Consider the following 12,941-nt stretch of genomic DNA (forward strand, 5'->3'; position numbering starts at 1 on the left):
ATTTGCAATTCATTTCTTTTGTCGTTTGATTTGAAGCTTTAGATTTATGTTATACTCTGTCGTAACAAAAAAATTTATTCTAGCTTTATTTATTTGATAAGTAGAAATACTTTTATAATTAATATTACTGATGAGTGATAATATTAAAAAATGTACAAAAACAATTATTTAATATTGTGTATTCCCACCACCTCTCAAATATTTGGTATATAATTTCAAATATAAAATTGACTAGTTTTTAAAAATTCTTTTACATAAAAAATATTTCACTAATTAAAATACAATTATCCAATTTTATAATATCGTATCAAAAGTTTAAAGTCATGAAAAATTTTTTTTCAAAATACTGTTTAAAAAAGGAAATATCAATAAATGTCACTATGAAATTATAATAAACTGTTGTGAATTGTTGAATAAGTCTTCTTAAATATCGACAAGTTTTGGCAGTCGGATAATATTTAGAATATTTTTTTCGTATAAAAATTAACGATTATATTAGTATTATATTACTTAGATAAATTTTCTTTAAGCCATTCCTCAGTGAGCTCCTCTAGCTCTCTTACTTCAAAGCATTTGGTCAACTCAACTTCTTTTTGGAGTACGAGCTTCATGGTTGCATAAAGTACTTGTAGATCCATCTGAATGTCTCGCGGAGTGTAAAATATGAAACACATTGGATAAGCTATCCTACCATCAGCATGCTCCATTTTATACGAGTACACAATGTATCTAGGCTCATGGCTCGGAATTATCTCTTGTAATTCATCAATCTCAACATCCTGAAAAATATTACCAATTAATAAAAAAAATAAATAAATTATTCTTGTAATTTAAATGATAAATTTACCTCAATAAGTTGATCCAAACAAACAGTTTGTTTTTCACGATTAACTTTTATTATCAATGCTGCATTTTTTTTGCTTTTGCGAAATCTAAAATCTCTCATGGCCTTCCTTACTTCATCTTCAATGTCACAGGTGCTTTGTGAAGTCTTATAAAAAGCAAACAACAATTAAAAACAATAAACTGGGTGATTGGTAACAGGCGAATAAAATTTACAAAATAATAAAATTAATTTACCATATTGACAGCGTTATGAAGATGCTAAATACAAAGTGACAATCCGGATGTTTCAGTGGCAATGATGATGAATCAGCTTGTGGAGATTGTCAAGGCCGCTAAATTATTTATTAGAATTGATTTTTTTAACAGAATAGGGAGTAGGAGTGTACACAATTTCGCTACTTTTTTCTTTGTTTTATAAACGGTTATTATTTAACTGCTACTATCGCTCATTACAAATTCACCTTAGCTTTTTTTCCAGCACTCCCACTCGCAACGTGTACACACTGTAGTTTTTTCACGCACACCACACAGCACACATTATACGATACGTCGCAGTAAACTAAACTCATTCAACACATTGCAGTAAGTTGTCATTAGCCTAGATCTAAGTAAATATTATCCTTAAAACTGGATGTTATTGTTGAAATTCGCAAACAATAATTTATGATAAAAAAATGAAGCAAAGATTTATAACATTGTTACTGTTAATATCTTCATTATCACTGGGTAAGAATATTTTTATTATTAATTTTTATATGAATAATTTTAACAATTAATTTTGATGGTTAACAACATGAATCATTGAATGATTGTGTTATGTTTTAGGCAACGCCCTAGAGTGTTATGTTTGTGATAACCAAGAGGGTAATAAAGAAAAATGTTTAAATTCAATAAGGAACTGCGAGCACGAGGAAGATTCTTGTTATACTGAAGTCAGATGGGGAAGTATGTTATTTTATTATTTATTTAATCACAGAGTTTCATTTGGAGTAGACTTGCTAATGACTAACAATACTTAATAATTTTATTTTAGGCTTACCTTACTGGTCCGAGGGTGCTCCAAAACAATATTACATCTCTAAACGATGTATGCCACACAAAAAATGTTTGGAACAAAAACAAAAAAATATGAAAGATTGTACTTATGTGTGGTACCAAGATTGGAAGTGCTCCGATTGCTGTAGAGGAGATCGTTGTAATTACTTTATTTTTGTATGTATTCGACTTCATTTATTAAGTTTCTCATAATTACTTTTTAATCTTCAATTAATAAATGAATTGTTCATTTTTTTTTTTTTTTTTTCAGTCATCAGCAAAAAGTCACAGCATTTCTATAAGTTGTCTGCTAACGACAGTGCTAGCAGGACTTTATGGAGTTTTAAAATAATTTAGTAAATAATAACAAAGTAATTTAAGTCTGGCGTTATAGTCAGTAGTTTGGAGATTATTATTCCGTCCATTATAGAATTTCGATCAAAGTAATTTACATACACGATCAACTGCCTTAAAATTTTACAAAAATATTTAACTCGTTTTTTATTATTATTTTTATCAATTAGATAAGTATTTAAAAGGCTTATGCAAATAACAGAAAATTATTTACTTAGATTAAATTTTTATTTATCAAAAAAAAATTTATAAAATTTTTACTTTTAATATTGTTATACATGTAAAATGATAATTTTATGTAAATGATTGTATTAGTAAATCCGTCCATTTTAATAAAATAAAATAAATATATTTTTAAGAAAATGAAAATCACTCGTCAATGATAATTTAAAAAAGAAACTCGATTGTAATTGAAGTTACATTTAATTTTATCGTGTTATCATTAAATCCTGTACTGACTTTAGATAAGAATTACGAAATTAAATCATTAAACCAAGATAATCAGATTTATTGTAAAGAATAATATCATTTTTATCTGTCCCGCATTGAAGTAATAAATAGTACTGTTACTTCAATTTCTAAGGAGTAAAGTAAAAGTTCAAGTTTTAGGTAAGTAATTTAAAGTATTTTAAAAGTACATTTAAGTTATATAGATTTTAGATTTCAATTAAACTTGATATACCAGTAAATAGCAGTAGCAAACTGGAATGCTACTGATCTTTCATTGGTGACCTAAAAGTAGAAAGAATTCTTCTTGATCAATTGATTCTACTGAATGTTGGACGACTGAGTTAATTTAAAAACGTACTCACATTTACAACGAGATCATTGTCATTTGTTGTCTTCTTATCGTTGCATTGTAGAATTATTGTTAACAAAATTTTTCTTTTGTTTTATAAATTAACATGGATTTTTACATTGATAAATTTTTATTGTATGTACTTATTAATATAATAATTTAAATTGTATAGTAATATCTTTTTTATTTGTAAATAAAATTCCAGATCATAGAGACCATGAAAAAACTTCAGTTGGAGTCTATTCTAAATGCGTTCACAAGGAAAAAATTAATATCTTCACCTACGGAGTCAGGTTTAGCGAGATGTCTTTCAACATTAGACCTCACGGCTTTGGGAATTGGATCGACTCTTGGTGTTGGTGTTTACGTGCTCGCAGGATCTGTTGCTAAAAATTTAGCTGGCCCAGCCGTAGTAATTTCTTTTGCCATCGCTGCCGTAGCTTCTATGTTCGCAGGTACTTTATTGAATTTAATATTAAATTTTCATACTTAAAAAAAATAAAAATACTATTAATTATGTCAATAGGTCTTTGCTATGCGGAATTCGGTGCCAGAGTACCAAAAGCTGGTTCGGCTTATGTTTACAGTTACGTTACAATGGGCGAATTTACCGCCTTCTTGATCGGTTGGACCCTTATTTTGGAGTATGTAATTGGTTCTGCAAGTGTTGTCCGAGGGCTCAGTACTTACGTCGACGCTTTGTTCAATAATTCAATGCGAACAGCTTTTGAATCGGCAGCTCACTTTGATAACGCTAATTTCTCTCCTTATCTCGATTTTTTTGCATTTGGAATAACAATTGCATTCTCTGGTAATTACAAAAGTATCTAATATAATTTAAATAATACTAAAATTAGCAGACACCTGACAATTTTTTGATTTTTCTTTAAAAATAAATTCATTTAAGAACGAAAATTAAATTAGCCAACATCTTGAAATTTTTAGAATTTTTTGAACGTCGGCTAATTTTAATATCATAATTTTAGACAATTATTTTTAAAAAATTACATTTATAATTTTTTAGATCATCTAAAGATGAAATTTATTTGTTAAAAAAATTTTTTAAATTATCAGATGTCTCTTAATTTCACTATCATTAATTTTAATAAATTTTTTGTTAAATCATTACCTTACTTTCCAGTCGCTTTGGCATTTGGAGCTAAAGAATCATCTCTTGCGAATAATTTCTTCACTCTAGTCAATCTTGGAGTTGTTGTATTTGTCGTTTGCGCTGGATCTGTTAAAGGTTGGTTTTTTAGTAGCAAATATATTACTAGAGTTTGTTTTAATAAATTTTTAAAAAATAACAGCAAACGTTGACAACTGGAAAATTGATACCGGTTGCAAAAAAGAACCTTGCGGTCCACGTGGAACTGGAGGTTTTATGCCTTACGGAATTGAAGGAATAATAAAAGGAGCAGCTTCATGTTTTTATGGATTTATTGGTTTCGACTGTGTTGCAACTGCTGGAGAGGAAGCTAAAAATCCTAAAAAGTCTATTCCCATCGCAATCGTCGCCTCGCTCACTGTTGTCTTCCTCGCGTACTTTGGAGTCTCTGCTGTTCTGACAACAGTTCTTCCTTATTACGAGCAAGATCCCAAGGCTCCATTTCCACATCTGTTTGATGTAATCGGCTGGAACTGGGCTAAGTGGTTAGTGTCTATAGGTGCCATCTGCGGTCTATGTTCCAGGTAATCATGAAAAAATTTTTAATTTTATATCAATTTTACTGATTTTTATTAATTAAATTTATGATACTGAAGTTAGCTGATAATTATCAATTTTTTTTTATTTTTATAACAAATTAAAAATGTTTTTAAAAATTTCCATTGGAAATTTGTTTTCAATTTTCGTATGTAAAATTTTTTTTTAATACTTACATTGTTATAAAATTCTAAAAAAATTCCTGTATCGTTTGCCAACTCTATTGTCATATTAATTTTATGATACTGAAATTAGTTGACAACTACTGTCAATCCTTTTAATTTTTATAACAAATCAATAATAATAAAAAGAATGCTTTAAGAAATTTTCACATATGAATTTTTTTTTACGATAATTTCATTGCTATAAAATTCTAAAAAAATTTATAATGTGAGTGTTTTTTAATTTTTAATTATGAATAGCTTACTAGGTGCAATGTTTCCACTCCCGAGGGTAATTTATGCGATGGCTTCTGATGGTTTAATTTTTAAATGGATGGGCAGAGTGAGTTCGCGTTTCCATACTCCAATGTACGGTACACTTTCAGCAGGATTTTTAACTGGTAAATAATTTAAATATTTATTTATAATTTTTCAATAAACCAGGAAAGTAATAATATGTAATTAATTAATCAGGTGTACTTGCTGCAGTTTTCGACTTGGAACAGCTCGTGAAGATGATGAGCATTGGTACTTTACTTGCATACTCAATAGTTGCAGCATGTGTTCTTATCTTACGGTAATTTTAATTTTCATCATCTTTAAAAAAAAATATTTATAAAAATTTAATAATTATTAGGTATGAAGAAAGTGAAGCTTATGAAAAGAAAGTAGATAGAGATCCAAGAACATTTAGATTCATTGCAATGCAATTGATAAATGCTAATAATATTAACATGTCAACAAAACTCACCTCACAAATTGTGTCTACTCTTGTGTTTATCTATTGTAAGTATTATTATTTAAATAGAATATTTATTGATAAAATAATAATAAATATTGGTTACAGTTATTCTTTGCTTTGGTGTTACGAGTATTATTAAATTCTTTATTGAAGAAATATCCGAAGGACAGGTTTGGATTATTTCGTTACTCGTTATTTTAATATTTCTTCTCATCGCTACTCTTACATTTATTTACTATCAACCAGTATCAGGAAGAAAATTAACATTCTCAGTAAGTTCAATGTTTTGAAAATATATTATCAAATTTAAAAAAAAAAAAATACATTTTTTAGGTTCCTCTCGTTCCATTTTTACCTGCTTTCAGTATACTTGTCAATGTACACTTGATGATGATGTTAGATATTATGACGTGGGTTAGATTTTCAATTTGGATGATTATTGGTTTGTATAAAAAACTAATTATAATAATAATAATAATTAACTGTCACCACTTTATTTAATGAAAACTTATTTATTTTAAATCAGGTTTAATGATATACTTCTCATATGGTGTTTGGAATAGTATACATCGAGTAAAGCCGAGCTAGATGTATAAAAATAGTTTATTTTATTATAAGCTTAATTGTAATTTAATAATTATTGAGATAATAAACATCTATTTATAACATCGTTTTTTTTACGTAAACTAAAATAAAAATTACAGTATTTGGATATTTACTTAATTAAAAATACCAAACTATCGACTAATATAATAGAATTTTTAATAGATTTTTTGTCGTTTAAAATATAGATAAAATATTTACATATCGAAAAGCGACTTCAAATCTTGAAGAGAAAGTTTCGAGGAAACTTTTCCAGTACCATCAATCACCGAAGCAGCGATAGCCATTTTTTTCTCTTGCAACAATTGTATTCTCTCTTCAATGGTATCGGAGCAAAGAATTTTATAAATATGAACATTTTTCTTCTGGCCAAATCTATAAATACGGTCTTGAGCTTGAGACTCTAATTGAGGATTCCAGTGTATGTCGACGAGAATCAAGTGATTCCCTCCAACGAGATTCAACCCAACACCGCCCGCGGAAAGTGACAACAGTAAAATTTGAGGTTTTTTCTTCAAATTGAAAGAATCGACAATCGCTTGACGATTTTTGACAGCAACTTGTCCGGTAAACTTTTCAAAAGTAGCACCTGGTATTTTACGTAAACAGTCGCCAATAATATTGAGATATGATGTCCACTGTGATACAATAATCATTTTTTCATTTTTCTCTAATATGTCGCGAACAATATCAATAATGACTTGTAACTTGGAGCTCTTTCGAGACACATCAAATACTGGGTTGTCAGAAGTCAACAAATTTTCAGTGATACGCTGATCCACTCCGATTTCTTCTTCTTCATCATCGTCGTCGTCGCCGTGTTCTGAAGTACTAATCGAAATATTCATTTTCATCATTTTAGCAGTAAGTCCATCATTTTCCAATCCGTTTATTTCCATCTCTTCTTGATCAAGCATTTCGTGAATCAATGCGGGCTGACAACAAATCTGACGAAGTCTGAGAAGCAAAACTAAAATTTGATGCGACTTTACGTCATTTGCATGGTGAGCTAGTAGTTGTTGTTGTGCTTTACTGAATTTTGTATTGCGATAATCTACAGCTAAAGGATTAGCTCCCATTCCTTGAAGAGTTTCTTTTTCAGCTCGTTGATGCAAAAATTGAGCGAATATTGTTTTAGAATGCATCATAACTTTATCGTACACCAAGCGTTCATCTTTATCTAGCGTGACTTTAATAATATCAAGGTGTTTTTCAGGTAGAGTTTCAACCTCGCCTTTTGCAATTAATTCTTGTTTTGTTCGACGAAGCATCAATGTTTTCATCACCGTAGCGAGTCTTTCGACGCCAGTAATACTTTTATTTTCTACCCAACGCTTCCATACACGTAAATCGTCGAAAGGCGAGCATTGCAAGAATTTAAGAATGGCATATATGTCCATTTCTTTGTTATGAATAGGCGTACCTGTGAGCGCCCAGCGTTTGGTAGCCTTAAGTTGACAAACAGCGTTGCAAGACTGGCTTTTGTGATTGCGAATGCAGTGAGCTTCATCTAGAATAACACGATTCCATCGGATTTTAAATATTTGTCCATTATTCTTAGATTCACGTGACACTAAATTATACGTTGTGATGACCATATCGTTACGAGCGAGGCGCCGAGCTACTTTTTCACGATTGTTACCATGGTAAACTTCAACAGCGAGAACTCCGCGTTTACAACGATGGTCAACTTCACTTTTCCATTGGTTAATTAGAGAAGCAGGACACACAACCAGGGTTCCTCCTCGATGCTCATTTTGTCTGCCTTTGCCCATCCATCCATCATCATCATCGCGCTCGTCGTCACTTGAATCTTCTGATAAAGTTTTTATCACTAATGATATCATAGTAAGTGTCTTACCAAGACCCATATCATCGGCGAGAACACCCCCACGTGGCTTTTGTTGTTCACGCCACATTAACCAAGCCAAGGCGTGTTGTTGATGAGGCATAAGAGAGACTACAAGTCCTCTAGGATCTTCAGCGCGCTCATTTTCTGTAGGTCGGGATAGAAGAGATCCATGGAAATGCTCTAGACGTTCGACTGTTAATGCTTGTTCATTTCTAAATGTTTCAAGAGCTTTCTTTCCTAAACCTTCTAAGTTGGTTTCTGCAGTCGGTTTCATCATTTGCGTTCGATTAAACTTTTGACTTATTTTTTTAGGTGATATGTAACTATCATTAGGTTCGTAGTCGGAATCATTAATAGTTTTATTATGATGAAAGGAAGCGTCAGAACTCTGATCAAGTGATATGACACTGGAATCACTTTTTTCCGGTGGTTGAATTTCATTGAGTTGTTCTTGATATTGTTTTATTTGTTTAGAATTTTTAATAATTAACAACTTTAAACTCTCTCCACCGTCGGGAAGAAGCTTCACATCACCTTCCTTCAAGAAAATCTAAAAAATATTTTTTTAAATTAATTTTTTTCATTTAAATTAATCATATTTAATAATTAATAGTAATCTATATTTAGATAAAAATACCTTTGCTCGCTCAGCCTCGTATCTGAGATCTTGAATTAGCTTTTTTAACTCATTTACATTCAACTCGGATAAATTCTTTTTCGACTGAGTTTCACGTTCATCTTCGGTACTCGTAGCTAATTAAAAAAAAAATTAATTTATAAACTAGTTTGAAAAGTTCATTTTTATAAGGTATAAAAATACAAATTTTTAATTACCAGAATCAATATCGATAATATTATTTGATGTACGTTCTTGATGTACACTATGATCTTCATGAATACTGTAATTGTTACTATCTCTTCCTCTTGATAAATTTGCAGAGCGATTGAGATCAGACCTTGTACTTTTTCTTTCATCAGTAATTTCTACACTAGACAAGCTACTGTTTTGATCTTTTTTTAAATTATTAGTAGATTTTTCTAAGTCGTTATTTGAACAAAGACTTTCATATAATATTTTATTGGAATCACTACTATTTCCTTGTTTTGCATTTTGATTACCTCGATCATCAAAATTATCTTCACCATCATCACTCATTATAATACTACTTCTTTTCTTTTTGTTTTTATACTTATTGTTGTCACTCACGTCATCTGAATCTGGCTGAACCATTTTTTCAGAACGATTAATTCCATTTTCATTTTCACTACTTTCTTCATCTCTGAACGAATGAACCATTTCATCTGAACGATGAATTCCGCTTTCATTTTCATCATCATCAGTTTCTTGTTCATCATCTTCTTCAGGTTCTGATGTAGATACTCGACTTATATTGAAAATACTTCGTCGGATCGCTTTCTTAATAATTGGGGTCAACCTTCCTGGATCCTTATTTTCACCATCCAAAATTCTGAAAACAAGTTTGATAAAATAATCCATCTAATACAATATTTTTAATAAAAATACAATTAACAATTTCTACTTACTCATCTTCCTCTGAATCTGAGAGAATTCTATTCATCTTTCTATTGACAGATTTTTTCTGAATTCCAATAAAACTTTCTTCGAAATCACTGTGATTAGACTCAACCATTACTTCATCATTTTCTGAAAAACTGCAAATTTTTTTTAATTTTACTTTTCTGTGTAATTCATCAAAGAATTAACAATAGCTGTAGAAAAAAAAAATGTATGTTTAAAAGATAAATCACTTACTTATCCTCAGAATCTGACATAATTTTGTGTTTACCCATGACGTCACGATATTTTCCTGAATTTTCATTACTTGAGTGACTGTCATTATAAGATTTTTGTAATGATACAGAATTTTTATCGGTTACTGTAAACTCTATTGATCTGTTTTTTATCTTGTTACCATGTTCATTGATTGAATCGCTGCTTTTTTGTCTTACACCGAAACTGTTCTCTTTTTCACTGCGTATAATAATGTTTCAATATTAAAAATGTCTAGAAATAAATATACAATGAATTAGAATTTTTACCTATCATATGTTTCATCAAAATCTTGAATACTGTGATCCTTTTTACTATCGGCCAATTGACTTTTTATCGAGCCATTTATTGTGTCATTATGGTTCCACTTCGATTCACTAAAATCAGGCAATCATTATTACAAATGAACAAATAAAATGACATTTAAGTTGGCAGTCACTTGATAATTTTTTAATTTTTTTTAACAAACAAATTTGTTCCGAAAAATAATTTTAAAAAAATTGCTTTTTTTATTTTTTTTAATTTCTACATAAAGTCAATTATTCTGTTTTCATTTTTTTGCCATAATTTATTTGTTAAAAAAATTATTCAAATTTAATAAATATCTGCTAAATTAATTTTCATACAAATAAATATTAGAAAAATGGACACTGATTACTCACTCATGCTTTTCAGTACAAGACCTTCTACCATTGTCATATTTTTGACTGATATTTCCGTCTTTAAATGATCCAACATAACTGCTACTAGTTTCGCTGTGAATAAATAAAATATTTAAAAACAAATAATTAAAAATAAAAAAATATCAACCATGAGTATGTCACCTCTCATCGTCGGTCTCTTGAATCAAATTGTTACTGTGATTTTTAGTTTTGTCAGACCAAGGATAATTCTTTGAAACATTTGCTTTTTCCTCATCAGAATCATAAACGACGATTGAATCACCCTCAGAATCCATCGTGATGATTTTTTTTTTCACAACTGAATCACTGATGATTATTGCAAGACAGAGTTTAAAATAAAAATAAAAAAACTTTGCTGGAGAATTAAAAACATTCGGATCGTTTTGATTTACAAATGACGCTTTGTTCCCGTTGTTCACATGTTTTAACGGTCGTGTAGCGACTGCACATTCAAATTTCATCTTCTATCGCCATCTACAACTTACTTAACTTAGAGGGCGTGGATGTTTGAACTTTGAATTGTTGATAATGGCGGCTTTAGTGAGTCAGCAGTTGGTACGGTTGAAATTTTGTTGAGAAGATGTGTTAAAATAAATTTAAATTCAAGATTGTTATGATTATTAAAAGTGGAAAAAGTGTTAAAAAATGTTTATTGTGTGATATTATAAAAAAAGTTTGTGATTTAAAAGAAATTATTGGATTTTTCAATGAAATTACTATGAAAAATTTTGACAGGTAAGAAAAAAAAACATTTTTATAAATATTTGTTTTTATAATTATTTAATTATCATTAAAAATTAAAAGAATTGTCTGTCTGTTGATTTTAATATCATAAAAATTTTTTATTGTTAGAAAATAATTAAAAAATTTTTAATAAGACTTTTTTTTATTAAAATTTTAATTTTTCAAAGTCATAATAATAAAAAATTAAATATCTATTTATTTTTTATTTAAATATTTGAATTATCGATTTCTAAACAGTAAATGTATCTCTTTCTGAAGCCATCAGGTCATCCTTTTTTTATTCCTACAAGGGGTGTTAGTTCCCAGCATAAAAAAGGGGTACCAGCACCCCTTTACTTGTAAAAAACTGTGCCCACAAAAGAAGAGCGCTGAAAAAACCTTAACTAGCTCTTTTAAAATTTTTGTACTTAAAATTATGAATATTAGCATTAATTTTTTGGATAACAAATTTTTAACTAAACAAAATAATTAGTTAAATTTTATTTATAATATTTTATTCATCATTGACTTTTGAGAAAATTTCTGAGCTTGATTAAAAATTATTTAAATTGCAATCATTTTGAATATTCATATACATTATGGAAATATATTATACTGCGCATTTGATATCAGTAAACGATAGGAAGCTTGCAAGCTTCGTTTTAAAATCCGTGGTGGTGGGATCTGTTCTTTAAGGGATGATCAAGGTAGCAGCCGATTGGTTCAGACCTAACCAGCTATCCCGTATTCACAAGTTTATATCGAAAGGGTAGTTCAGTGTTTCTCAGAGCATTCAAGTTGTCACTTCATTTTTTATATTAAAGTTAAAAATTTATAAAAAATTTTTTATTATGGATTTTGGTTCAAATTTTAGTGTGTGAATTTTTCAAATGTGCGTTTGTGTGATTTTTTTATTAATTAATATTAATTTTACTTTTTTATGGTGTGAAAAAAATTTTATTTATAATTTCTTGAAGATAAAAAAATTTTTTTATTATATTAGAATTAATTTACAAAAGAATTAAAATTTTTACGACAATTCTAATTAAATTTAGATTCAAAAATTTTTTTAATTTTATTAAAAAAATTATTTATTTATTATTTAATCAATTAATTTTATTTTAAAATTTTTATCTTTCAATTTTTAATTAAAAAAAATGAAATTAATATTTATTATTTATTTTAAAATGAAATTAATTAATAATCTTTGATTAGTCAAATTTGATAAATTATTAAAATTAAAAAAATAATAAATAATTCTAAAAAGTCCAAAAATATTTCCTAAAACTAACAGAAGCTTCACTCCATATTTACTTGCAATATAATTTATTATTTATAAAAACTCTGACTCTAACGATCATCGAAAAAAATTTCTATTAAATATTTATTGCTTAGTTCTTTATCATAAAACAAGTTTTTGTTAGATCAGTTTGTATCCATCATATTTCATGATATTTTTTCAGAACATTAACTACATTTTATTTTGGAAATAGCTTCTGATTTAAAAAAAACTTAAAAAAAAAATACGGTGCACTATTCCGATGGGTAAACGTACAAAAAATAATAAATAAAACGGTATTAGCTAACATCTGTGCAAGGGTTGACGAAAATCTAAAAAAGAACACTATGTACCCCTTTTTACAGTT

At 28.7% G+C, this 12,941-nt stretch overlaps 4 protein-coding genes and 1 long non-coding RNA gene across 6 annotated transcripts in view; 3 read left to right on the forward strand and 2 right to left on the reverse strand.

Moving 5' to 3' along the window:
- Window positions 1–16: 16 nt before the first annotated feature.
- LOC123259264 (glia maturation factor beta) lies at window positions 17–1,234 on the reverse strand. The gene is made up of 3 exons (XM_044719611.1): window positions 1,081–1,234; window positions 848–991; window positions 17–779 (listed from the first exon to the last, which is right to left on the reverse strand). Exons 1-3 carry the CDS (start codon window positions 1,081–1,083, stop codon window positions 507–509), a joined length of 420 nt encoding a protein of 139 aa, XP_044575546.1. The 5' UTR covers window positions 1,084–1,234; the 3' UTR covers window positions 17–506.
- A 148-nt stretch (window positions 1,235–1,382) lies between these two features.
- Window positions 1,383–2,482, forward strand: LOC123259246. The gene is made up of 4 exons (XM_044719592.1): window positions 1,383–1,572; window positions 1,672–1,791; window positions 1,880–2,058; window positions 2,153–2,482. Exons 1-4 carry the CDS (start codon window positions 1,521–1,523, stop codon window positions 2,231–2,233), a joined length of 432 nt encoding a protein of 143 aa, XP_044575527.1. The 5' UTR covers window positions 1,383–1,520; the 3' UTR covers window positions 2,234–2,482.
- A 183-nt stretch (window positions 2,483–2,665) lies between these two features.
- LOC123259275 (cationic amino acid transporter 2-like) lies at window positions 2,666–6,308 on the forward strand. The gene is made up of 11 exons (XM_044719639.1): window positions 2,666–2,844; window positions 3,240–3,489; window positions 3,561–3,845; window positions 4,176–4,280; window positions 4,345–4,726; window positions 5,162–5,301; window positions 5,375–5,477; window positions 5,538–5,686; window positions 5,748–5,914; window positions 5,976–6,084; window positions 6,169–6,308. The coding sequence occupies exons 2-11, from the start codon at window positions 3,252–3,254 to the stop codon at window positions 6,228–6,230; spliced, it is 1,740 nt and encodes a 579-aa protein (XP_044575574.1). The 5' UTR covers window positions 2,666–2,844; window positions 3,240–3,251; the 3' UTR covers window positions 6,231–6,308.
- LOC123259271 (transcription termination factor 2-like) lies at window positions 5,748–11,012 on the reverse strand. The gene is made up of 8 exons (XM_044719625.1): window positions 10,714–11,012; window positions 10,552–10,644; window positions 10,159–10,266; window positions 9,872–10,090; window positions 9,643–9,771; window positions 8,932–9,566; window positions 8,735–8,850; window positions 5,748–8,647 (listed from the first exon to the last, which is right to left on the reverse strand). Exons 1-8 carry the CDS (start codon window positions 10,845–10,847, stop codon window positions 6,443–6,445), a joined length of 3,639 nt encoding a protein of 1,212 aa, XP_044575560.1. The 5' UTR covers window positions 10,848–11,012; the 3' UTR covers window positions 5,748–6,442.
- A 989-nt stretch (window positions 11,013–12,001) lies between these two features.
- Window positions 12,002–12,941, forward strand: part of LOC123259294 — a 54,276-nt gene continuing 53,336 nt past the window's right edge. Inside the window, exon 1 of one of the 2 annotated variants that reach the window (XR_006508210.1) lies at window positions 12,002–12,187. This is a non-coding gene — a long non-coding RNA (uncharacterized LOC123259294). The remainder of the gene's footprint in view (window positions 12,188–12,941) is intronic. The other variant, XR_006508211.1, reaches the window with a different exon arrangement.

Source organism: Cotesia glomerata, linkage group LG1, assembly GCF_020080835.1.
Source record: "Cotesia glomerata isolate CgM1 linkage group LG1, MPM_Cglom_v2.3, whole genome shotgun sequence".
NCBI lineage: Eukaryota > Metazoa > Arthropoda > Insecta > Hymenoptera > Braconidae > Cotesia > Cotesia glomerata.

What these genes read in the sequence shown, in the direction of transcription:
- LOC123259264 (XM_044719611.1), bottom strand. An exon ending in GTTTGGATCAACTTATTGAG is followed by an intron (nt 780 to 847) that starts GTAAATTTATCA and finishes AATATTTTTCAG; the next exon opens with GATGTTGAGATTGATGAATT.
- LOC123259246 (XM_044719592.1), top strand. Translation starts at nt 1,521, where the DNA reads ATGAAGCAAAGATTTATAACATTGTTACTGTTAATATCTTCATTATCA. An exon ending in TACTGAAGTCAGATGGGGAA is followed by an intron (nt 1,792 to 1,879) that starts GTATGTTATTTT and finishes ATTTTATTTTAG; the next exon opens with GCTTACCTTACTGGTCCGAG. An exon ending in GTTGTAATTACTTTATTTTT is followed by an intron (nt 2,059 to 2,152) that starts GTATGTATTCGA and finishes TTTTTTTTTCAG; the next exon opens with TCATCAGCAAAAAGTCACAG.
- LOC123259275 (XM_044719639.1), top strand. Translation starts at nt 3,252, where the DNA reads ATGAAAAAACTTCAGTTGGAGTCTATTCTAAATGCGTTCACAAGGAAA. An exon ending in AATAACAATTGCATTCTCTG is followed by an intron (nt 3,846 to 4,175) that starts GTAATTACAAAA and finishes CTTACTTTCCAG; the next exon opens with TCGCTTTGGCATTTGGAGCT. An exon ending in TTCAGCAGGATTTTTAACTG is followed by an intron (nt 5,302 to 5,374) that starts GTAAATAATTTA and finishes TTAATTAATCAG; the next exon opens with GTGTACTTGCTGCAGTTTTC.
- LOC123259271 (XM_044719625.1), bottom strand. Translation starts at nt 10,847, where the DNA reads ATGGATTCTGAGGGTGATTCAATCGTCGTTTATGATTCTGATGAGGAA. An exon ending in TTTGATGAAACATATGATAG is followed by an intron (nt 10,091 to 10,158) that starts GTAAAAATTCTA and finishes TATTATACGCAG; the next exon opens with TGAAAAAGAGAACAGTTTCG. An exon ending in ACGAGGCTGAGCGAGCAAAG is followed by an intron (nt 8,648 to 8,734) that starts GTATTTTTATCT and finishes AATATTTTTTAG; the next exon opens with ATTTTCTTGAAGGAAGGTGA.